Source organism: Lampetra fluviatilis, chromosome 29 (genome assembly GCF_964198595.1).
Source record: "Lampetra fluviatilis chromosome 29, kcLamFluv1.1, whole genome shotgun sequence".
Classification (NCBI taxonomy): Eukaryota; Metazoa; Chordata; class Hyperoartia; order Petromyzontiformes; family Petromyzontidae; genus Lampetra; species Lampetra fluviatilis.
Window position 1 is genome coordinate 1,388,259 of NC_136303.1, and position 24,995 is coordinate 1,413,253.

General features: G+C 54.9%; 1 protein-coding gene across 1 annotated transcript; it reads right to left on the reverse strand.

The window, feature by feature from the left end:
• Positions 1-4,247: 4,247 nt before the first annotated feature.
• Positions 4,248-23,254, reverse strand: ADAMTS15 (ADAM metallopeptidase with thrombospondin type 1 motif 15). Its single transcript, XM_078869954.1, has 8 exons — positions 20,769-23,254; positions 17,017-17,149; positions 15,786-15,953; positions 13,419-13,702; positions 12,408-12,594; positions 11,578-11,756; positions 10,584-10,759; positions 4,248-9,678 (listed from the first exon to the last, which is right to left on the reverse strand). The coding sequence occupies exons 1-8, from the start codon at positions 21,972-21,974 to the stop codon at positions 8,742-8,744; spliced, it is 3,270 nt and encodes a 1,089-aa protein (XP_078726080.1). The 5' UTR covers positions 21,975-23,254; the 3' UTR covers positions 4,248-8,741.
• Positions 23,255-24,995: the final 1,741 nt, after the last annotated feature.

The window sequence follows — 24,995 nt, forward strand, 5'->3', positions numbered from 1 at the left end:
ATACATCTTAAAATGAATTACGCTGCATTGATTTCGTCATCGCCTTCTCCGCTGCGAATTTCCCACCGGTGGATTGTCGGCGCGTGCAGACACTCACTCACTCGCTCGCACGGTCACACTCACTCACTCGCTCGCACGGACACGCACACTCACTCACTCGCACGGACACGCACATTCACTCGTTCGCTCAGCCTCGTGCCGATAGAACAAATCGCGTAGATATTCCTCTCTCTCACAGATATTCCGGCATTTCTCGCCTAAACTATTTTAAATTAGCAATTTTTATTTTACCAGGTAAGGCCCACTGAGCTATACAGCTCTTTTTCATAAATGACCCGGCCACAAACGATAACTCATCGATAGTGGATTGTCATGTGGGAATTCCGAGCAGCCAAATAATCTAAACGCATGTTGATTTTATATGTGCAGGGAAAACCCAGAGGACAAAAATCCACGCGACCACGGGAAAAACCTACAAACTTCAAAGAGGCGTTAGGATCGGGATCGAACCCACGACCGTCCTGTATACCTGGCGAGGTAGTTAACATCTCGCCACCGTGCCGAGGCCTGCCGATCGCCGCCGTAGGACCTCGCAGCCGAACCTCTCTGGGCGACATCAGCGGCCTGCTGCTGGTCCTGGAACAGGAATTAACATCAGCTGCGCTGTGGCACTGAACAGAAAAAAATCAAACACAACGATTACAGATTTAAAGCAACTGTGTAGTCGGGAAATTGCATACTCAGGGCCTCCACTAGGGAGAGCTCGAGAGAGCCTCTCTCTAGAGGGCATTTGTGGCCTCCTCTGTCACCCTGGTCGGACCTCTTGGAGGAGGTGGAAGTGGCCGGTCGTTTTTCCCCAGCGGTGTGCCGGATCAACTCACTGCGGTGGACGCATTTTTACTGCTGGGTGTCAAGAGATTGACCCGACCTCTGGATCGCAAGTCCAGTGTGCTGACCGTTGCACCAACGTCAGCATGCAGTCGCAAATAATACAGTTTGCAAATACATTTTAAGCCAAGTTTGTTTTTGTTGCAGCGTGGCGAGGTATGCACCCTGGTAATGACAACAGAGAGAGTCAACAAGAGAGGAACCCGTGGATGAGGGAACCCAACGCTTATGAGAGACATCGAATTGGCTGTCAACGAAAGTGCTTGGGGGGGGGGGGGCTGGGGGGAGCCACATCCACCGATTCAATGAGTTAGCATTACCCTTCGTGGTTGTCCATCGCTGGCCACGCTTGTTCACGGGATTCTCACGGCTCTCTAATGAACGTTCGCCCGCCCCCTCCGCGCCCCGCGCAACTTGCGTTTCCTCCTCCTGCTCGTTATACCTCTCGCCTCACCGACAATTTGAAAATCCCATCAAGGGCACTCGGCTCAGAGGGGGCTGGCTGTCTGCGCGACATGCGAGTCGCCTCCTGGTTGACTGTACGGGGCCTTAAGGGGAGAGAGGCCTGACGATAAAAACAAATATAAGAATAGGCTTTGCTCTTTCTGTCTGGCAATAATGCAGGAGGTGTTAAGATCTTCCAACACCAAACAGATTCATATTTCAAGGAATCAAGTCTGCATTAAGCAGACGGACTTGTGGCGAATCGTGCAAACACGCTCTGATAATATTCGCGTTGTCTTTGAAACTGATTGGCCTCCACCAGAGACATACTTCTTTACGGCCTTTTGATTCACCGCCAGTGTTAGACCGGAGAACGCCGAAAGGCGATGTGTAGGAAGCCAATGCGAGTATCAGAGCATGGCTTTATTTTGGTGATTTTCGAATAGTTTTTTGGTTTGGCCATGTTTGTTTGTTGTAGTACAGAGTTAGACTGATGGCTTTAATCTAAGTTGTCTTGTGGTTGTTGTTATTGTTTGACTTGCATCCCACTGGGATATTTGCACAGGGTTGGTGTACTTACGGTGATTTTTCTGCAATATGTTGCTGTCTTTTCTTGGATTTTCTGTTTACACATAGTCACATTAAGATGTTTTTTTGTTAATGTTTTTGTTTTTTGTTTGTTGCGGTTGCACCCGATTCAAGAGCCGAATGGCTCACAGGGCTATTCCTAATAAATGAACTTTGAACTTTGTCTAGCTCGGGTTGATACGTTACATCTATGGGACCTGAGAGAGGCCTGACCCTCGCCGGGGGCCGAGGGCTTCACTTCACATCGCCGCCGCCGCTGCTGTGGCTCCAAGAGGGAGCCGCGCGGGGCCGGCAGGCCGCCTCGCGCTCACAGATTCAGATGGCACCCTGGGAAAAAAAACACGCAGAAATTCTCGATGTCCAGACAGTAGTCGGCCCTTTGTTAAACAAGTAAGCAAATTAATGGATGGGAAAAAAGTTGACGATTACGTCCATTAAAAGTGGATTGTAAAGTGGCCCAGCAAAGCGAGTTGTGCGTTAAATGAAAATACTGTCCGTGACGATGACGATGATGATGATATCGATCTATCCTTGTGTGGGCTATCACGTTTTATTACAGAATGCTTTTTAATTGTAACGGGCACCCCGGACAGTCAAGTTGACTTTTGAAGAGACCAGGGTGAGTCTGATTTTCGAGGGTAACCTGGAGCTGTGGGTGCGGGGCTCTTCTTTTCAACCAGCCCGCGCATTGCCCCGTGAGATGACGGCTAATATGAGGGAAGCCCCAGCGTGCAACTGCTAAAGGCTGTAGCAGGCCGTCAACTCCACGACAACAGCAGCAGCAGACCCACTGTGGAACTCGGAATTCAGTGAGAGGCACTGAAGCCGCCCACCACCGCATGTCAACCGAAGCCATTTCCCGGCTCAACTCATCTCGACGTAGATTTGTAAGTTGCTGCTGCTGCTCATCCAGCCGTAGGCAAGAGGATTAAGGTGTGGGTCACGTGGAGCAGTTGTGATTCATTCATCAGGATTGTGCCCTGTCCCTGCAAAAACATGTGGTTTGTGTTTACAAGTGTTTGCGGGATTAAGTGGCCACTCAAAAGGACCGGGTTGGTATTTTCATGAGGCTATGACGAGTGGGCTGACGAAGGGGTGAGACAGAACGCATTTAGTTTGATGCCCAGCGTGGTTTGGCTGGCATAAGGCTTCTCATCCGCGCGCACGTGAACAAGACCACGCCACTCCGATCCCTCCAACCGGCTCCACAATCCAATTCCGGACCCGTTTCAAGATGGCGCCTCACTGTCTTCAAGAGCATCCACGGGCTCTCGTCCCTGCCTACTGCTCCCTTCTCGTCTCATCCTACTTCTCGCTCCACGCTTTCCATTAAAAACAACCAAAGCGTTTTGCCAAAGCGCCAAGTCAACGTGCTTCCCATGATTTGAAGCTTTCGTGACTGCAAGGAATCATATTCTTAGGTTTTTTCGGTAAAGTCACGTAGGTAAAACATCAAAATTAATGAAAATAAAATAAAATAAAACTAAAATCACGACGTTTCGGAGGCAACACAAGTCTCCGTCATCAGGTGGGACCGTCACAGCCGAATTAGCTGCATCACTTGATGCTTCCCATGGTCTGGAACTCCCTTCCAGCAGCCGCCTGGACTCTCAAGTCCAGGTGCTATCTCGGCCTTCCTCTTCTCCTCTGCCTATCACTGGAACTGAGCAGCAGCAAATTACGTGGCACCACGGTGGCTTGGAGATGTTAACTACCTCGCCTGCTATACAGGAGGTCGTAAGTTTGATCCCGAGCCTGAAGCCTGTTGTATATTTGTAGTTTGCATGTATCTCTCTCTCCCCGTGGTCGCGTAGATTTTTATCTCTCCGGTTTTCCCTACACATATAGAAACGCGCGTTTCGAGTATTTGGTGGCTATACATTCCCACGTGATAAGCGACGTCATCGTTGGACTATAATTATTTTTGATAGCCAGGTCGCTTCTGAAAAAGAACTACAAAACTCAGTGGCCCTTACCTGATAAAATAAAGTTTAGTTTCCTTTAATGTCCAGACTCTAGACCGTCCTCTTATCCTCTGCCTATCACTGGAACTGAACTACCATCGAGCAGCTCTTGGTGAACTCTTGCAAGAATGCTGCCATAGGGGCCGACCACACCGCCTACGAAGATAGCGCCCAATTTAAATGAATACGGCACAATGAGGAGGGGCACGTGAGTGTCTGCCCCCTGGCCTGCTGTGCCCTGCTGTGCACGTGCTTGTCACTTGCCCTGCTCATTTCGCTGACTGAAACAGATATAAGATAGAGAGACGTACCGGTCACACGCGCATCCCTGCGCACAGAGAGAGAGATCGACAGCACAGCGGATAAGGTGTCGAGCGACTTTATTTGTGCATTGTACATTGGGGTGTTATCAAGTATACACAGTATACAGGCCGTGGCACTCACACACACTCACACCGCTATGCCGGTTCAAGACCTCTTTCCTCTCCACGCTCAGCCCTCTCCACCCCGCTCCATACAAACCGAACACCGCGCGTTGACTTTTTTTTGTTTGTTAATATAGTAGCTGTAAAATGAAACGAAAATCAACACAAAAATGAAGACGACCCCCCCCCCCCCAAAAGAAACACGTGTAGACAGTGAACAACAAAAGGCTACCAAAACTTCTGGAAGGCTCAACCACGACACGAGCACGCACAGCGATGCGGCTGGTAGCCCCTCCCCTGCATCGGGCCCCGCCCACTTTTGCACGGCCCCACCCACTCAGCCGCTAGCACTGCCAGCGGCCTCTTCCGTTACTTCCAATATTTTACTCCGCCCACTACTCAGGCACCCCACCCACCCACCCCCCTTTGCCTGTGTTATGAGTCAAGCGTGAGGAGGGCAAATCTTGAAAATCCAGAGAAGATCTCGATTTTCCCCAAAAACCCTTTTCACAAGGCCAACTTTCTTGAAACCGCCTGCACTTGTCCTGACCAATCGAGAATATTTGGCAGCCTTCCCGTGAACCCCATCCTCGCCTGCTCGGCGAGTTAACGGAACGATGTTATCATTGCGTACACACACACCCAAAAAAGAAATGTGTGTGTGTGTGTGTTGCTTGTGACGAACAAAAAGTAACCCCCCCTCCTCCTCTCCCCATCTGAAATCGCTCTGCGTTTCCCAAATGTTTTTTTTTAAAGCCGTTAGAAAGAGAAAACAAGGAGATGAACGTCGCATCGAGCTCCGACCTTGGTCGCGGACAGAGCGTGAGCGCTCGCTCGCTTTGCGTCTCGCGGTGAAAGCGGCCGGTGTCGGTGCAGCGTGACAAGCCGGTCGCAGATCACGACGGCGACCTCGTCAGCTTACTAAGCGTATGAAAAGAGTGAGATCGATGCGCGGCGTTGCGGCGATACCGCCGAGACAAACATGTGCATAAATACAATTCGTATTCACAAGACGAAGGCTTATTATCATTATTTGTATATCCAATGCAGTCACTGTGCCAAGGGGCGCTAAGACATGTACAGTATTTACACGCGGGCTGGAACGGTGGCGTCGCCGGCGAATCATCACGACCACGACGATCACGACCAACGGACCCCATGAAACTGCTTCCAGCAGAAAACCAAAAAAAAATTATACTTTTTTTTTATCCTCTGCAGTTTCTTTACAAAAGTTTATGTATATGTAATAATAAAAAAAATCGTTACATTATTAACACTTTGGTTTCGTAGTTGTCTCCGCTCTCTCTCTCGTGCTCCCGAAGTCTGTAACGTAAATGACAAAACAAGGCATAAAAAGATCGCAATTTTTTTTGTTCACCTGCTCTGCAACTCGAGGTATATCCAATACCAAATTGAACCCTCAGAAGTGTGCAACAAACCCCCACTGCCCCGCATGCTCCCACCGGCACGTGACGAGCGGCCAACCGAGGGTGGGCACCGCCAACGAACGGTGTCACGCGTCCGCTGGGCCGCTGGGCTCCCCCCCCCACCCCTCGTCACCCGCTACTAACCTCGCATTCCCCGGTTTTTTCGACTGGCGCATCCCAGCCGAGCCGGCGTGTGCGTCCCTGATGGTGGCGAGAGAGAGAGCGAGCGAGAGAGCGAGCGAGAGAGCGAGCGAGAGAGCGAGCGAGAGAGCGAGCGAGAGAGCGAGCGAGAGAGCGAGCGAGAGAGCGAGCGAGAGAGCGAGCGAGAGAGCGAGCGAGAGAGCGAGCGAGAGAGCGAGCGAGAGAGCGAGCGAGAGAGCGAGCGAGAGAGCGAGCGAGAGAGCGAGCGAGAGAGCGAGCGAGAGAGCGAGCGAGCGGGCGAATCGGCAAGCTCGGCAGCATCATCTGTAAATCGACCCAACTGCTTTCCGTTGGATTCCATGAGGCGGGGGGAGGTGGTAAAGATTGCAGATCGAACCCGAGGGGCTGTGACGAGTCCACCATGGTGGTTGCGCGTGCGCGAGATCGTCAAATCAGCACGTGCGTCCGTGGAAGAAAAAAACTTTTTGCGTTACGGATACGTTCATACGGTCAGACACGAGTGGGTTTTCGTGGATTTTAAATGGCTGTCTCACCGGCCGTATGAGTTGGCCACTGTCTGTATGTTGACCGTGTTCTGGAAGAGCTGGAGAGCCGAAACTTGCCAATTATTGTTGAGTTGGCGAGGAACGTGGGCGCAGTCGCGATCGCTGCGAGTTCAATTCCCGACCAAGGCTAATATCAGTGGTGAATGACATCTTAACTGGTGCATGGGTCAACATCCCTCGACCACGCCGCACTAACCGTTGTGGTGAAGTATGCTCATTGCTGACATGGCGCGCTGAGGCCTTCATCCCTCAGCGGATTAACACATTTCTGCAAATTATTGTTTTAAATTAATATTTGAGTCGATGCTTCGAAGTAGAAAATCCAAGCAAAAGTTGTTTTTATTATTTAGTCCCACCCCGTCCCAACCCTCCCAAAGAATGACAGTCTGGAGGTTGATTGGTTTAACTCATAGGACAAGATCAGCCTAAACGTCCTGCATCTTGATCTAAGTCCCCGGCTGAGCACGAACAAAACCACAACAATCGCCGCCAGCAGTGAACGAAGGAACATTAAGTCGTGGACTGTGACGCTGAAGCTCAGAGGAAGCCAGCCACTCGCGTATTTATATCGACCACGTGAAGTCGATCAGTGCCACCTTTGGGTTTGAGCCGAGCGGAAGGAAAGTCTGGTCCGAACCCCGGGACCACGTGGCTGGAGCCGAGAAAGTCGGAGGGCAAAATCACGAGACGGAATCAAGAAATGGAGATTTTGTTGTTGTTGTTGAATCGCTGCCTCGCGATGATAACGACTACAAACAAAAATCTAACCAATTCAAACCCTCAAGATTTGCAGGTTGTAAACACAATTCGAATAGAGAAACAAAACAAAAAGGTCAAGTTTTAGCCGTTGCTATCTTGCGCTAAATTTCGTGTCTGTAAGTTGTTGTTGTTTTTCCAGAGAAAGCCTTACTCTCTCCCACTGCGACTAGCGCTCCAGATTACCTGTGCTTTGTAATCTTCAGCAATGAAACGATAACAAAATAATAAGTTAATTATAACAAAAAAAACCGTCAAAACAAACCGGACAGAACAGCTTCGTGACAACCGCCAGTTTGAAAACGTCTCACGGTGAAATAAAGTGATCGTACACGCGGTGAAAGAGACACTGCTGTCGCCGTCACGTGAAGGTCAGCACGCTGGACTTGCAATACGGAGGCAAGTCCAGGTTCGATTCCACCTCCCAGCACGGCAGGCAACGGTGCGGGTTTCCTAAACATCCCGCAGCCACAGCACCCAGAAGGGTTCATCACAGTCAGTCGATCGGCAGGTTTCGAGCGGTGCGATCGCCTTCGCTCGACCGCCTCGATGTGAAATGGCATCGAGGTGGCCGAACCGGATGTTTGCGTCAGGAGTCGCCGATTGCGTCGCCGTGACGACGCCTCCTTCGTATTCGTGAATTGGCGCGTTGAGCCGTCGCACATCGAGTCGTGTTCTGCTCCACGGCTCTGTTCTGGGTGGTGGCCACAGTGTCCGCACACTGCCGGAGAGTTTTACATTTTCCATTTGTGCATCATCATCATCATCAAGTATTTGTATTTGTTGCCGTGGTTTGTGCGAAATGCGGTGCAAGTGTTGTTGGCCCGTGAGCGGTGTAGTCAAATGTGGGGTGCTCCCACCTCTTCCAAGACGTCTGGCCAGTATGGAAGAGTAGGCCAAGATAATCCCTAGAGGGGCCCTCTAAGAGCTCATTCTAGCAGAGGCCCATCCTTCCGCCTGCAGCAGCGTGAGCTAGACATTACAGAGCCGCACCTCCACGTTTTATGCTGGGAAAGTCGTCCTGGCAGCCTCAGTGTCCAAGCCTCTTCGTGTGCGTTGGTGAACAGTCAGCTGAAGAGTTCCCCCCTCTTTTCTGTAGTGTTTTTTTCTGACAAAGTGTCCGAAAGTTCCACTCAGATGCATTTTTGTTTTCATTGTTCCATCAGCGAGGACAGTCAAGAGATTATTGCGCCACCTTTCAACGCGCCAAGGATGTCAGAGCGGCGTTGTCGAGGCGAGCGTGGCCTCCGAATGCCGTCACCTCCGCGACGACGAGCGACGTTCACTGAGGCGATGACAGCGGCGCTCGTGACGATTCATCCGCAGCGGATGATCGCCGCAGCGGTGCGCATGTCACCGTCGCGCGGCAACCGTCCGCGCACGCCGCTCGCGCCCCGTCAGCAACTTCCCCTACGATCGCTCGGGGGGCGTTTTCCTCCGACGTTTTTCTTCGCGTCCTCTCCTGGAAACTCCACATCGCCCCCACCGCCGGCGCTCCGGTCGGCTCACTCTCCGCCCCGCGTATCCCGCCAGCGGCCGCCATCAGCACGCGCGCGCGACGCAGATGTCAAGCTCCTGCGGCTTGCCGGCGCGGTCGCAGCGCTCGCGCGGCATCAGCACGTTGGGCGCCACGCCGACGCCGCGAGCCTCGCACCGCAGCGAGCGCCGCCGGAACCCGCGCCCGCACGTCTTGGAGCAGGGCGACCAGCCGCCGGCGTGCCACGCGGGGCAGCTCGTCTCCCCGCACGCCCGCGTCGCCTCGGGCCTCGCGCCGGCGCAGGCGCCCGTTGGGCGCGGGCAGCGCACGTGCCGGCGCTGCGAGCCGCCGCCGCCGCACGTGCGGGAGCAGGCGCCCCACTCGCCCGTGGCCCACGTCGCGCCGACGCCGCCGGCCTTTCGCTTGGACGGGACGGCCGCTCCTCCCGCTCCGCTCCTGGCGCCGTCGTCCCGCTTGCTCTTGGCCAGCTCCTCCTCCTGCTCCTGCTCCCGCTTCCTCTCCTCCTTCTCCCTCTTGCCCTCGTCCGCCACGGAGTCGCCGCCCTCGCCGCCCGCGTCCCCCAGCAGCGCGTTGGAGCGCGCGACGGCGGAGGCGGCGGCTGAGCCGCGCGGGACGTGGAAGGAGTAGCGCACCCTGGGCGGCGTCATGCGGCCCACGGCCAGCACCTCCACCACCAGCGGCTCGGTGAGCGCGCCCGGCGCGTGCAGCCGCTCCGACGCCGTGGCCGTGCCGCTGTAGCTGAGCACGCTGCCGGTGCCCGCCGTCGTCCCCGCGGGGCCCCCGTGCCCGCCACCGGGGCCCAGCGCCACCTCGCGCTCCGACGTCGAGATGACGTAGTGGCCGTTGAGGAGGTAGCGCCCGTCGCGGCCCGAGCGCACTGCGAGGTAGTTGTCGTCGTTCTTGAGGCTTTGGTAGCCGCGCTGGCGCACGTCCAGGTTGGTGGCGCCCGCCGGTACCGCCACCACGTAGTTGTAGCCGTACCTGCGGTGGCAAGGCAGTGGCAGGGTGAGACGCGCGCGATGCGTGCCGGGCGTGGGCCCTGGCGCGTGGCACGCCATGGCTGCTCCTCCAGTGTGGGGCAATGATGGACTGTGAGGAGCCGATCGTCTGGACATTTGTGACAAAGAGCTTCACAGCTCATCGGATTCCTCAGCTATAGATAAATAATCTCATTCTGCCGGAGTAAGATATTGTAGACCCCATGGGCTACAGGTACTGTGAGGCCCCCAGTAATATTTTCCAAAGGAAAAAAAGTTAAATAACAAAAAATAATGTCTTTTTACAAGGCTAGCAACAAATCAAATTCAGCATTCACAACTCAAATAACTTTTCACTTAATCTCTGGAGGCCCTTCAGCTGACGGAGGCCCCTGGGATGCAGCCCCTAAAGCCCCGTGCCTTGATCCGGCCCTGGATTCTGATCTCAGCCCCGGGTCTTCGCGTCTCACGGGAGAAGCGTGCGTGCGAGTTCATTGACGACTGGATTGTGAAGCCAGCACACTTAGATGATGGTGATGATGAAGATGCTGCCACAGGCCCCGATACAGAAGCTGACGCTGGTGATGCTACTTCTGACGATGAACATCATGAGAAAAGTCCTGCTACTAATGCGGCTAATATCGCTGCCGTCAATAATTTTGGCCGATGCTGCTGCCAATCACGCCACTGGTAATGATGCTGCTGCCACTGCTAGTGCTGCTGACGATGACACTGATGATGATGCTGCTGCTGCTGATGATGATGACGACACTGCGACGATGATGCTGCTGCCACTGCTAGTGCTGCTGACGATGACACTGATGATGATGCTGCTGATGATGATGATGACGACACTGCGACGACGATGATGATGATGCCGTCTCTGCCGCCGTGGCAACCGTCACTCACTGCGCCTTGGTGAAGGTGCCGGAGACCCTGCGGCAGGTCGAGGCGTCCCCGCCGCACACTCCGCACACGTCGAGGCGAGCGCGCGAGCCCAGCCGCCCGTCGCAGCCGGCGCGCACGCAGCGGCCCTGCACGCAGACGTCCGACGTGTCGGGGCCGCACCTCGTGCCGTCCACCACCTGCGTGACGGGCGGGACGTCGCGCGCGTGACAGGTAATGGTGAGACGGGACGAAGACCAAGACCCCCACACCCCCACACCCCCCGTCACGTGTCACCTACTCGAGTCTACCGGTGAGCCAGGAAATATTTCCACAACCCGGCACACCACGTCCAGTAGAGTTCTCGTTGCGGGTTGTGGCTACAGTGGTGACATGTCAACGACATCGCCTGGTATACAGGAGGTCGTGGGTCCGATCCCGACCTTGGCGCCTGTAAATTCGGAGTTTGTATGTTCTCTCTCAACCTGCGGTCGCGTGGATTTTTCTCTGGGCCCCACGGGTTTTCCCTACACACTTAGAATCGACATCACACCGTCAGACTATTTGGCTGCTATAAATTTCCACGTGATGACGACCATGATAGGCCACTTCTTTGCGCTATCGTTTGCCGATGGCCGGGTCGCTTCTGCAAACGAGGTGCATAGCAGCTCAGTGGAGTTCACACGTGGTAAAATAAAAATCAAAGCTTTATTTTCTTTGGGTCTTCGGTAACGTTACGTAGATATGTTCAGAATAATCAAATAAACAAAAACTACGACGTTTCGATCGCAACACAAGCGGTTTTATTATTCTGAACCTATATACTTGACTTTACCAAAAGACCCAAAGAATATGAATCCCTACAGTCACGAAAGCTTGAAGTCAAGAATCAAGGCTTTATTTGTTTCACGATGATGATGATGATGATTCCGACACTGCTCATCATCACTTGGCGGCTGGCCTCCCCCACCGCCCTCGCCCCTCCGCACCCCTCGCCCCTCCCACCCCGCGCGCTCACCTTGGGTGCCAGCACGAAGTAGTAGCCGGTGCCGTTGGCGCGGCACACCAGCTTGCAGCGGTCCTTGGCGCTGATCCCCGAGTACTTGGGCAGCCAGCGCACGCCGGGGCTCAGGCCGTTGGAGTGGACGCGCTGCCCGTCGAACGCGGCGCACTGCTCCTCGCGGAAGCTCTTCGTGTCTGCCGACACGGGGGGAGGTGGTGGCGAGATGTTAACGACCTCGCCTGGTGCGCAGGAGGTCGTGGGTTTTGGTCCTGACCCTGACGCCTCGTGGTCGCGTGGATTTTTCTCCGGGCCCTCCGGTTTTTCCCTCTACTATTTAGAAACGTGCGTTTGAGAGTATTTTGGCTGCTTTAAATGTCCGCACGATAAGGCCACTTCGTTGAGCAATCGTTTGTGGCCAGGGCGCTTCTGAAAAAGAGCCGTATATAGCTAAGTGGGCCTTACCGGGTAAAATAAAAGAAACATATTTTAAAAAATAGGTGATGGTGGAAGGAGATGGGGGGGAGGTGGTGGTTGAGTGTGGGTGAGTGTGGCTGAGTGGGGGTGAGTGTGGGTGAGTGGGGGTGAGTGTGGGTGAGTGGTGGTTGAGTGTGGGTGAATGTGGGTGAGTGGTGATTGAGTGTGGGTGAGTGTACCTGAGTGTGGGTGAGTGTGGGTGAGTGTGTGGCTGAGTGAGGGTGAGTGTGGGTGAGTGTGGGCGAGTGTTGGTGAGTGTGGGTGAGTGGCGGTTGAGTGTGGCTGAGTGTACCTGAGCGTGGCTGAGTGTGGCTGAGCGTGGGTGAGCGTGGCTGAGCGTGGCTGATTGCGTGTGGGTGAGCAGCGCGTACCGGGCCCGCTGGGGCACAGCGCGAGGCCGCACGAGCGGTACTTGACACGTGGGCCCGTGCAGTAGGCGCCCGCGTGTGCCGGGCTCGGGGAGTCGCACTCGCGCCGGGCTAGGTGCACGCCGCCGCCGCAAGTGCGCGAGCACTCTCCGTACGGAGCCCAGCGACCCCAGCTCCCGTCCACGGGCGCCTTGGGGTCAGGGGGGTGGAGGGGGGGCGGAGGGAGGGTTCAGGTTAGGATATAGCGTTTTATAATAACCCTGATGAATGATAATGCCACTAATGATGACAATTATGACAACAATGATGCTTCTGATGACATTGATAGTGACGATTATGATAACAATGCTGACAACAATGATAACGATGGCGATTATGATGCTGCTAATGATGACAATGATGAAAACACTCACCATGATGATGATGCTGATATCATAACAATGACAGCAAGCGATCAAACACTTTAATAATTACTGTTACGATTATGTCTCCAGGAAAACCACAATGACGCTTTTCTCGTGGGAGTTGCACATTTTAAGATGCTGTCAGCCAATTAAGGAGCGTTCACGGACGTGGGAGGAAACCGGAGAGCCTGGAGAAGACCCACACGCTCACGCGAGGGGGGCAACGCTCGATCCCCGCACAGACAGAACGGATGGAGATTAGTCCACACTTTCTCTGTGCCGCGTGGATCCTGGCGCGCCAAAACCAAAGTCGAAATTCACGCTCGAATCCATGCTCCTCAGTCTAGCCCAAAACCCAAACCCCAACCCAGTTTGTGGACTCGAACATTGGGTTTGAGCACGGCTTTTCGGCGTTGCATTTCTTTGTGACGGGTACAACGACTCGCATGGGGCGGATCAGGCGATCGCCGCTTTCCTTTCCTTCTTCATTTCCCGCCACCGTGTGCCCGTCGGCTCGATTCGCCGCGCACGTTCGCAAGGGCGCGTGCAACCAGCCCGCGGGAAATAACATAAATTCTAACAAAAACGTGTCTCATTCGAGCACGCTCACCTTGCCACGCTTGCCCTCGCCCTTCTCGGTGCACTGGCCCCGCATGCACCAGCGGCCCGAGGCGCAGGCCGTGCCGTCGGCCCAGGGGAAGTGGCGCGTCTGGCACACGAGCTGTCCCGACACGCGGCCCGTGCACCACAGCTTGGCGCACGCCTCCGCGTATGGGCAGAGGCGCGAGCCGCGCCCGAACGCCAGCTCACACTGGCGCTCCGCCGGGTAGGAGACGCCGGGGAGCTCGCCCGGAGGGGTCAGCGCGTTCGTCGGCTCGTCCAGGAGGCAGTCGCCTGTACGGGGGGGGGGGAGTGTGGAGGGGAGAGCGAGGGGATGAGCGCTGGGGGAGGGGGATCTACGCGCGTGTTTGTGCGCGTGCTTGCGTCAGTGGTAACGAGGGGAGCGGTGGTGTAGCGGTTAGCGCCGCTGCGCTACGAAAACCTGGTGGCCCGAGTTCGATTTCCACTCAAGGCCAACACCGGTGAGGATTATCTAAACCGGTCTTGGGCCTCACCTAGGTAAACTTAGCCTCAAATGAGTACCTCGTACCGTGTGTAAACATCGCCACTGGGGAGACAAAGGTGGTCGTGCATGGTGCTGGCCACCCACCCACCCTCGTGTGCCGTAGCGGCCTTCATAGGTGCTCGTGAACAGCACTTGCCCCAACAGTCTGTTAAAGGCTTCATGGGGGATGTTTGTATTTATGTGTGAACCAGAGACTGCGATGTACATGCTCAGGAATCACGCATGCATTGCATCACCGAGCACATCAGCATCATCACCACCACAACCCATACCATCATCAGCATCATCACCACCAACCATACCATCATCAGCATCATCACCACCACTCATATCATCATCAGCATCATCACCACCACTCATATCATCATCAGCATCATCACCACCACCACAAATATGATCATCAGCCATCCTCACAGCATCATCAACAAGCGTTCTTATTTCCGGAACTTTGTTTCCATCGGACTCCACTCCTTCCGAACCCCTTTCACCGAACTGATCCAAGTGGCATAGGCAGGTGGATCAACTCGGGGGCAACTGAAAGTATTTCAGCACCGTCATCATGAATGCTCGGTGGGGGGGGGGGCACAAAGAGACACGGTCACAGAGCTTGAACTCAGATTCCCCGGGCGTTCTGGCTTAGAGCTGTGGCCCCGCTTAGAAAGACCTCAACCCCCGAAGGCTTTGAAGCCAGTGGGATGTCAGCAGTTCTGGCTCGGTGACTTTGACGTGGCCATTCATTACGAGCTGTCTGAAAAACCAAACACAAAAAAGGCACACCCTACCCTCGGCGTTGAACCCAGGTTCTCAGCTGAGCTGGCTCAGCACTTCTAGAACAATGGGAAGCTTTGAGCCACAGGAGCCACCCGGCCGCGCCATCACGCCGCGTTTTAAATTAAACGTAAGAGCAGTAAAACTGTCCATTTGCCGTAAATTTTAACAGTGGGTGGCTGGGATGTCGCCAGGGGAGACTGTGACGGGCCTGCTTGGCCAGGTGAGAGAGAGAGAGCGTTGTGCCAGACATCGCAATGTCCTTCCCTTCACGCTAAGCCCTCAGTCGTTGTGGGCAATCGCTCCATGAGGCAAGGGAGGGCAGTGAATCTATAAGGTGTCTAAGTGAGGCTATGGCTGTCTGTGCCTGGCTTGGAGTCTCTGCGTGTCTGTGGATCTCTGTGCGAGGCTAGTAGTCTCTGCGTGTCTGTGGGTCTCTGTAGGGAGGTTAGGGTTCTCTGTTTGTAGATCTCTGTGGAAGGCTAGGAGTCTCTGCGTGTCTGTGGGTCTATGTCCGAGTTTAGGGGTCTCTGTGTGAGCCAGTTTCCCCTTTCCCTGTATCTCACCGTATCTACGGTGTCTCCCCTGTCTCTTTGGCAATCCCCATATCTCCCCGTATCTTCCCATATCTCTCTAGTATCCCCCGTATCTCACCTAAAGTGTCCCCCGCACCTCCTCACTATTTACCCGCATCTCTCGGACGTCTCCCTTAATCTAGGGAACCACGGTGGCTATGAGATGTTAACTACCTCGCCTGGTATACGGGAGGTCATGGGTTCGATCCCGACCCTGACGCCTGCTGCTGTGTATGTTGAGTTATCGTTGTCTCTCTCCCCGTGGTCGTGTGGATTCTTCTCTGGGTCCTCCGTTGTTTGCCTTCACATTTAGAATCAACGTCACGCGTTTGGAGCGTTTGGCTGCGACAAACGTCCACGTGACCGTCATTTGTGGCCAGGTCGCTTGTGAAAAGAAAATACATATCGCTCAGCGGGCCTTACCCTGCTCAAATAAAATAAAAATTGTTCAGTTTTAATTCGGTTTCATCTCCCCTTATCTCCCCCCCACCACCACCATATCACTCGCCGTGCTTGTTGTCGAGGAAGTCGGTGATGATGGCTGCGCTGCAGGCCGACCAGGGCTGCGCGCGGTCCACGTGCGTGATGGTGGGCGACATCATGTGGTGCTCGCCCTGCTTGCCGGCCACGCGCTCGCACGCCTTCACGTTGTCGTGCGGCATGTTGAACACGTGCCCTGCCGGGGGGAGACCGTCACGCACGCGGTCGTCATCGTCACGCCCCTCAACGTCACACACCAACGTCATCAGTGTCGTCATCATCATCATCGACTTCATCATCATCATCATTGTCGTCGTCATCGTCGTCGTCACCGTCACGCCCCTCATTGTCACGCACGCACGTAATCAGTGTCGTCATCATCATCGTCGACTTCATCATCATTATCGTCGTCGTCATTGTCAGTATTGGCATCACCAATGTAATCAGTGTCGTCATCATCATCATCATAACAACAGCAAGTTATCGCATTGTCCGAACCTGTCCAGTGTCTGAACCTGTCCTGCGGCCTCCTCAATGTTGACTGAGGCTTCAATAAGTGCTTGGTGCAGTGTGTGATGAGACATGGGTGGGTGTGGTGATAGCCACGCTGCAAGCTTTTGTGTCATATCCGACTTAATAGGTGCTCACAAACAGCACGCTTGAGTGTTTGACACCAGATTTTCAATGTCACTCGGCTTCCCAGCGTTACTTTACCAGAATTCAGTATCGTCTCATCAGCGGCTCTCGTCAAAGTAAAACAGCATTTTGTTTAACCTTTTGTTCCCCGAATTTCAACCTGATTGTGCTATCAGCGTCACGCACGAGACGAAGAATCCAATCTTGCAGAGCGGTTGGGACCCTTCCTGTTCGAGCACAGCCCGCTGAAGTGGATATGACGGAGCTACATTTGAGCCCAAGTGACGTAAGGCTCACACAATTGGGAGCATCGCCCCCCCCCGAACCCGCTCTGCCACCACGAGTAATGTTCGTGGCATGACGAACCACCAATATCCGTTGACAAATTTCATGTTGCCAAAGCTGCTGCATGATAATTATATTGTTCTCTATCGTCATAATGACAGCAATGATGATGATGGTGATGACGACGACAGTTCGTGATGACATCACAATGATGGCATCATCGTCATCTTTACAAAAAAAACACGAGGACGACAACGACGACAATGATGATGATCCACCGATCAGCAGCGTGGTGCGTGCCCTCTGCCTCCTCTTCCCCCACACTTCCTCCTCCTCACCGAGCTCGTGGGCCGTGGTGAAGGCTGACGGGAGGCCATCGTCCTCGATGACGGAGCAGCTCCGCTTGGGGTCGCACATGGTGCCGACGTCGGCCATGCCCAGGGTGTCGCACGTCTGCGCGCCGCAGATGTCCTGCCGGGAGAGGAGGCGTCACAATCTGGAGCAGTCCCATGAGCTGTGAAGCGGTTTTTTGCCACACGTGTCCAGCGTTAGATAACAAATCAGGCCGGAAGCGCTTGCATCGGCGTCGCCGAGAGCCTGGGTTGGAATCCAGGTTCCAGTCGCTTTTGGGTTCAGTTGCGCGGTCGCGCTAACTGCTTCGTGTTGGATGTCTAAAGTTTATTTCCGCACGCTGGGAGCTTCTTTAAGTCAAGGCGGCGTGTTTCATCGCAAGACCCACCGCTATACTCGGCTATAGGCTTGGCTGGGTAAATGGATCATCGCTGACAATTTTGTAACACGAGATTTGACTGATGGACGCAACCGTAGCATATTTAAGCAGTTTCCAACATCCTAACGCGTTATGGTCCAACGGCTCATTCATTGGCTATTGCATACCAGTGTTATCCAGCTGCATTTGTTTAAGCCGGCAAAACGCTGCGGACTGGCTTTCAACTATCTGAGTTTCATCAGCCAATTGCCTGACAGCCTGCAAGGGTCGCCGTAGCGAGGCGTACGTAGTTTATTAGCCGACTGCAATGCGTCACCATCACTCCAAATCCGCAGCTGTGGTCAGACGACGCTTGGCCAGTCAGCACATGGCAAGACGGCCGCTTCAAGCCCCGAGCAGCGATGCCACAGAGGCAAGATTCGTCTTTCTCTCTCTCTCTCGCTGGTAAAGATGAAGAGCGAGGAGGAGGGAGGAGAGGATGAGAAGCGGAGAAGGGTTCGGAGGAGAGAGAGAGTGAGGCGGGAGAAAGGGAGTTGCCAATATTGTTTCTTTAGAAGCGGTTTTACATCTCATACCGGGCATGCTTGGCCGTCTGAAGTGTTCGTTTATGGGAATAATTATCGTGGAATAACTGTTCACAGTTGGCAGTCCACTGCTGGAGGAAGGCCTCCCCATGCCCCGCTAGTCGTGGGAGTCGTTTGACCATACTTCACCCCGTTGCTTCGTGCGGGTTGGTGCAGGGTGGAGGACTCAAACCGGCTGAGCCGTGGTCTGTAATCGGATATCAGGGCAGCTGGTTCATAGCTCAAGGTTCATAGCAAACCACGGTGCCACCACTCCTCCAGATAATAAGAATTCCCTTTAATTACCCAGGAAAGATGTCCCGAGTCTCAGGGCTCCTTTTGAAGAGGGTCCCGCTACATCGAGATGTTCGGCCAATGTCATTCATAACTCAGTTTAGCGCGCAATCGTCTTTCGCGAACAATATTATCCATAACACAGGTTTTTTTTGGGGGGGGTTAGATCGCGTAAATACAAATGTGTCGCTAGACTCGTCACCACCCGACACAGCCAACGGGTAAGGCTGGCAAGGCCTGTCACGCAAACAGAGCGTGCCAACTCGTCACTAGTGCTGGCGACACGTGCGCTGTACTCGGAGCGAGTTGGCACGTTCTGTTTGCGTGACAAGACTCACGAGTTGGCTGTGTCGGGTGGTGGCGGGTTTAACGACACATTCATATTTACGCGATCTGACCCAAAAAAAACTCTCTTGCGACCATTAACAATTTGATTGCGACTCCACGTGGGGACGATTTCAGAGCACCCGGAAACAACAAGACAAAGCGCCGCATCGAGGTACCACGCCGACCCACCCGGCGATAGTGGTCACCCATCCAAAGCACTAACCAGGCTCAACGCCTGCTTAGCCTCTGAGATTTGACGAGAACCGGCACCTTGATTTGGGACAGGGCTAAAATGCTGTGTGTGTGTGTGAATCGTGCTACCCGGGTTCGATTCCCGCTCACAGCCGACACGAGTCACGATTATATGAACCTGTCCTGGGCCTCCCCTAGGTCCACTCAGCCTCAAATGAGTACCTGGTGCTATGTGTAAACATCGCCACTGGGGAGACAAAGGCGGCCGAGCGTGGTGTTGGCCACCCACCCCATCGTGTGCCATGCCGGCCTTCGCAGGTGCTCACTAACAGCACTTGCCCCTACATTCTGTTAAGGCTACACGGCGGATCTTTGTCTTTGTTGCAATATCAGGGGTTGAGGCGTCCAAAGTCTGAAGGACGGACTCTCAGCCTTCGCGAAGTTCGCGTGTCCCAGAGTCGCAGGTCGGTCCTGGGATTGATGGCGGGTTGTCATCGAGAATCCCATCATTTCAGTTCATGGCGGAGATTTTGAGAAAAAAAAAACATACTGCAATATACAGAGCAAGCAAATGCCCGTTCTGTGTCTCCGTGTATCAGTCATCGGCCTGTTGGCTTTCCAGACCAATATCATCCAGCAGCTAATTTAACGAAGCGAACCTCTGGACCGGTTCAGTCCTTGAGGGTCTCATCAGCAGAGCGATGCTTGTCAAAGTCAACGCAGCTGACTTTGCCAGACGTGCTCTTGGCAAGCGCTCTCCATCGAAACCCACAGTGCTCCGATTCAACGCGAAGGGCAAATATGCCGAGCGCGTCAGCGGCACGCGCCTGTGAATCCAGCGCCTGAGGAACGGGTTGGTGGGCCGCGCAGAGATGGGAGTGACGCGGTGTGAGAGCCCCAAGACATTAAAGGACGGCAAGCGGGTTTAGGATCCTCTCAAAAAAGCGAGTCTTGATTAATGATGATTAATGAAATAATGATAACCGCAACTGAGGGGCGGAGCGGTGGCGCAGTGATCACCGCAATAGAAAGAGCCGTGGCCAGTTTCCTGCAGAGAGGGCATTTGACCTCTCCCGCGCCTGGCTATACGTCTGGGAAGAGGTGGCAGTGCCCACACTTGACCCCACCACGAGCAACCTGCCGATGGACTAACTGTGGCGGGACACGTTTATACTTTTTTACTGATTGGCCGTGTCGGGCGGTGGAGGGTTACGACACATTTATAAATAACGCGATCTAAACCCAAAAATCGTTGATTATGAACAATATTGGTCGCGAAAGCCTGCGTGTTAAACTGACGTTTATACTGCTGCCTGGACACACACGGTGGAGAAGGGGGGGGTGGAATTTAATAATAATAATAAACGTGCCCATTGTTAACCTGCCGCGCTGGAGGTAGACTTGGCCGCCTGTGCAGCTCACCAGCACGACAAGACGAAGACTCCCCACGTAGACTGAACAGACTGTTGGGGCAAGTGCTGTTAGCAAGCACCTATGAAGGCCGGCACGGCACACGAGAGGGTGGGTAGCCAGCACCACGCCCGGTCGTCTTTGTCTCCCCAGTGGTGATGCTAACCAGTACTGGCACTGCAGCGCGCCATAAGTGAATAATATAAATGTTATGATTTACAGGAGTGGTGGTGCAGCGGTTAGCGCACTGCGCAATCAACCCGGATATTTCAAGTTCGATTCGCAGTTTCGATCTCCGGGCGCGACAGCTGAAGCAATGGGCACTTCATTTACCCCCCTCCACCACCACCAGCGCACCCCACCACCCACACGCCCCTCGACTGCTGCACAACCAACAGCATCGGAGCGAGGCGCTATCCAGACCTTCCGCATCTTCTTCCGAGTCGAAGCCGACCTTGGACAGCAGTGGCGTGAGCAACACATTGCAGGGATGGCGCCTCGACTTTGTGTGGTGGGGAGCGGGAGGGTTGGCAGGGCAGTCAGTGGGGGGGGGGTCAGCGAGGGGGGGTGGTACCTGTTTGGTGAAGAGGATAGCCGTGTCGTAGTACTCTGGATGCTTGTCGCTGCCCTTGTTGAATTTCTTTTGCCAGGCGCAGAAGTTTCTGAGCGTGAGCGCCGCGTGACTCGAGATCTTGGGGCCCTTCTCCTCGTTGCTGATGACGAGCAGCTTCACCACCACCAGGTGCACGGCGTTGCGGATGCTCGGGTGCCTGTAAAGTCTCGCCGCGATGGCCATGAGCGTGAGCAGGTAGTGCTTGAGGTCCGCGCCGTGGTACGAGGCCATCGCCTCGTCGGCCACCACCAGCGTCTCCACGTAGCGCGGCAGAGACACGAAGCGCTTGGAGCGCGCCGCGGTCCAAGGGTTCCTGAAGACGCCACCATCTCCTCCTCCTCCTGCTGCCGCTCCCGTTGCCTCGTTGCCCGAGCGACCGAGGCGCTCCAGGAATTCGCGCGAGGGGCCGACGAACGCGGTGCTGTTGACGCCACATCGTTGCACGTCGTCGCCGTCGTCCTCGCCGTCGCTATCGGCGAACATCTGCGAGACTCCTCTGCGCGTGATGACGTGTCGACGTCGCGCCGAGTCAGCGCTCGAAGAGTTCAACCCACCAAGTCCTCCATCGTCGTCGTCGCCGTCACCAGCGCCAACAGCAGTAGCAGCAGCAGCACCCCGACTCTCCTCCTCCTCCCCCGGTGTCTCGGGCCGGATGAAATACTGGTGCCGCCCGTGACGGAACGCGCCGCGCAGTCCCCCGCACGCGCTGAGCGCCACCGTCGCGCTCGCGTCTCCGTTGACGCGGCCCGCGAAGAAGCAGTGGCTCAGGTTCGCCCCCGACTCCCGCACGGCGCGCGCGAACTCGTCCGCCCCGCCGCCGCCGCCTCGCTGGGGCGCGCCCACGTGCGCCACGGTGAATGCGGGCGAGATGAAGCTGTGGTCGCGCACGATGTCCAGGCGGAAACTTTGGCCGAAAGCGCGCAGCGCGTAAGAGGCCGACTCCGACATTGGAACGCCGTCACCACCATCGTCGTTGTTGTTGTTGCTGTAGTCTCCTTCTCGCGTTGTTGTTGTAATTGTTGTTGTAGGAAAGGGTCCCTGGTGGCCATCGACGCGGACGGGCACCGTCACGTCGCGCTCCGTGCGCGACTTGGCCGCGCCGGCAGGAGCGGCGCAGGACGCGAACCAGAGGAGGATCGATGGCATCATCATCAGCAGCAGCAGCATCGCTCGTGCCGTGCGAGGGCGCGCACGGGGCTCTAACGCGCGGACTCCGCGGTGCAAGCGGAGGAGGAGGTGGGGCAAGTTGGCTGACTGGTGCTGCAACTAAACCCGCTACAGCTGCTTGCTTACAGCTGCTGCTGCTACAGCTGCTGCCGCTACAGCTACTTGCTTACAGCTGCTGCTGCTACAGCTGCTGCCGCTACAGCTGTTGCCGCTACAGCTGCTGCTGACTCAGCTGCTGCTCACGCTGGCTCCGCCGCGCGCTGCTGTTGTGCGACCCGCGCCTCGCCATCGCTGTACAATGCCGCTGCTGAAAGCTGCTGCTGATGATGAAGAAGATAGTGCCGCTTGCTGCTGCTGATAATGATGATGATGGTGGTGCTCCTGATGCTAGAGATGATTGCTATTGCGCCGCTACTGCGGCTGCAGATTCTGATGCTGCTGCTGCTGCTTCTGCAGATGATGATGCTGACGTTGGTAAGGCGACTGATAGTGCTGTTGCTACAGAAAGTGTTACCCCTGCTGCGGCTGCTGCTGCTGCTGCTGCACACAACTTACATTCAAGCTGATTATGATGCTACTGCTGCTGCTGGTAATGTTCAACCTGCACCTGAATCCTATGCTGCTGATAATAAGAATACTACATCCACAAAAACAAGTATACAGAACTCCACAGATGACAACGCCGCTCACGCTAACCGTTCAATCTGCACCGCTGCCTTCTACCACCGCAACACTTCTGACGACGATGCTCGCACAATAGCCACACACACATATATACGGTGCATACATACGTGCATGCATTCAAATAGATAACGCTACCGGCTGATGCTTTGCTTTGCCGATGAAATGCGAGCAGAGCTGTTTAATCGACAACCGTCACTGCCGCTGCTGCCGCTGCTGCTGCTACAACCGTCGTTGCTGCTTGCGCCTGCCGCTGCCGGCAGGGTCGTAGCAGGCTGCACGACTCCGTGAGTTTGCTCCGAAGCAGGCTCTCTCATTCATTTGTCCACTCACTCGACTCGGCTCGCTCGCCGCTTGCTGACAGCGAGGCCGCTCTTATACCGGCGGGGCGACTCGACGCACGTGCGCCCGCGCTGCTCCGACCCTCTCGTCCACCCAATCGCGCCTCGTTCGCACTTAAAGGCGCACCGGACGCCTCGCGCTGCAAGGAGCCGCCTCTTAAAGGGACACCGTCCCTCAGACTCCCCCCCCCTTCCTCCTCGACTTACCCCCACCACCCTAACCACATCGCCCCGTTGGATGTTATAGCTGGGAGTGGGGGAGGAGGAGGGGGAAGATCCCTGGACTCGATTTGATGGAGAGTTTGTGTGCGCGTTATTGTGTGTTGCGAGTGTGCGCGAGTGTGTGTGTGGGTGAGTGTGTACGAGTGTGGTGAGTGTGTGCGAGTGTGTGTGTGGGTGAGTGTGTGCGAGTGTGTGAGTGTGTGCGAGTGTGAGTGTGTGGGTGAGTGTGGATGAGTGTGTGCGAGTGTGTGTGTGAGTGAATGTGTGGGGAGCGGCAGTGTAGTGGTTAGCGCGCTGCGCTACTATCCCGGCGATCCGGGTTCGATTCACGCTCACGACCAACACCCAGTGACGATTATCTGACCCGGTTGTGGGCCTCCCTTAGGTCGACTCAGCCTCAAATGAGTATCTTTTATGGTGTGTAAACATCGCCACGTGCCGTGCCGGCCTTCATAGCTGCTCGCTACCGGCACTTTCCCCCAACAGTCTGTTCAAGGCTATGCGGGGGATCTTGGTCTTTGTGTGTTGGTGTGGGGAGCGGGAGTGCACCTAGCATGGCACAAGTCCCGTGGTGACGTCGCCGCCACTTCGTAGCGAACGTCGATTGTTGTTGGAGCGGTAGCGTAGTGGTTAGCGCGCTGTATTTCGAACTTCGTCGCTGTGCGACCCGACTTCGATTCCAGCTCTCGGCCAACATGTGACGAATATCTGAATCATGTACCCCCCTCCCCCGTCTCTAAATCAACTCAGCCACAAACGACAGCCTGGTGCCGATCTATAAACATCGCCACTTCGAAGAGACACAGGCGGCCCGGGCGTGGTGTTGTTGGCCAGACCATCCCGTAATTTGCCGCGCCAGCTTTAATAGATGTGCGCACTCAAGGCTACACTGGGGATCGTTGTCACTGTTCCGTGGTTGCGGTCTTAGTCGTGGCAGGATGAGGAGGAGGGAGGGCTAGGAAAGGGGGAACAGATGCAAGCGTCATGGGATTTGCGTTGGGGGGTGGCAGCGCTCTCCGTGCGTGTCCTGGCTCTGGAGTGGCTCCGGCTCCAGGCTCTCTTCACCAGCAGCCCCGGGATCGCATCTGGAGCAGAGCCAATCGCAGCTTCTGCAGCTCCAATCAGATGCCTCTACCTGGCTCCTGAGCCAATACAATCAGTCATGTAACATCATCATCATCGTCGTCGTCCTTTTTTTTCATATTATTCCAAAGTCTAAAAAGTTTAACGCATTGTTTGGTGATGCTGCTGTTGCGGCTGCTGCGTTGACAGTGGTGCACGAGCACAACGAATATGAAAAAAAAACACTCAACACGCGCATCAGAAACGACGCTGATGTTTGTTTGTGCTGTGAATAAAGGCCGCTGTCACCTACAAACACTCAACGCATTCGTCAACAAACACCGTGGCCTTAAAAGGAAAAAAATATCAAATGGGAGTAGCTTCGGGCAATGGCCATTTTTTTTATAGCGCACAAAAAGTGTTTTTGTGTTGAGTTGTGTTTGTATTTGTCACGCCCGCTTGTTGCAATGACTGCCAAACGCAGCAGCATCAGCAGCAGCAGGCATCACCAAATAATGTGTTGCACTCGAACAAGGGCGTCTTCGGATATGTCTTTTTTTACCCGCCTCCAGTAACACAATATTCCAATAACAATTGTTTGGACAACCACAGCACAAACTCGGGGTGTGCACAACCGTTGCGAAACTCCCCGCGGGAGTCGAGGTTCCATTCCCTCGCTTGCCAGGATGAAGGCGGTACTGCAGAATGTAGACTG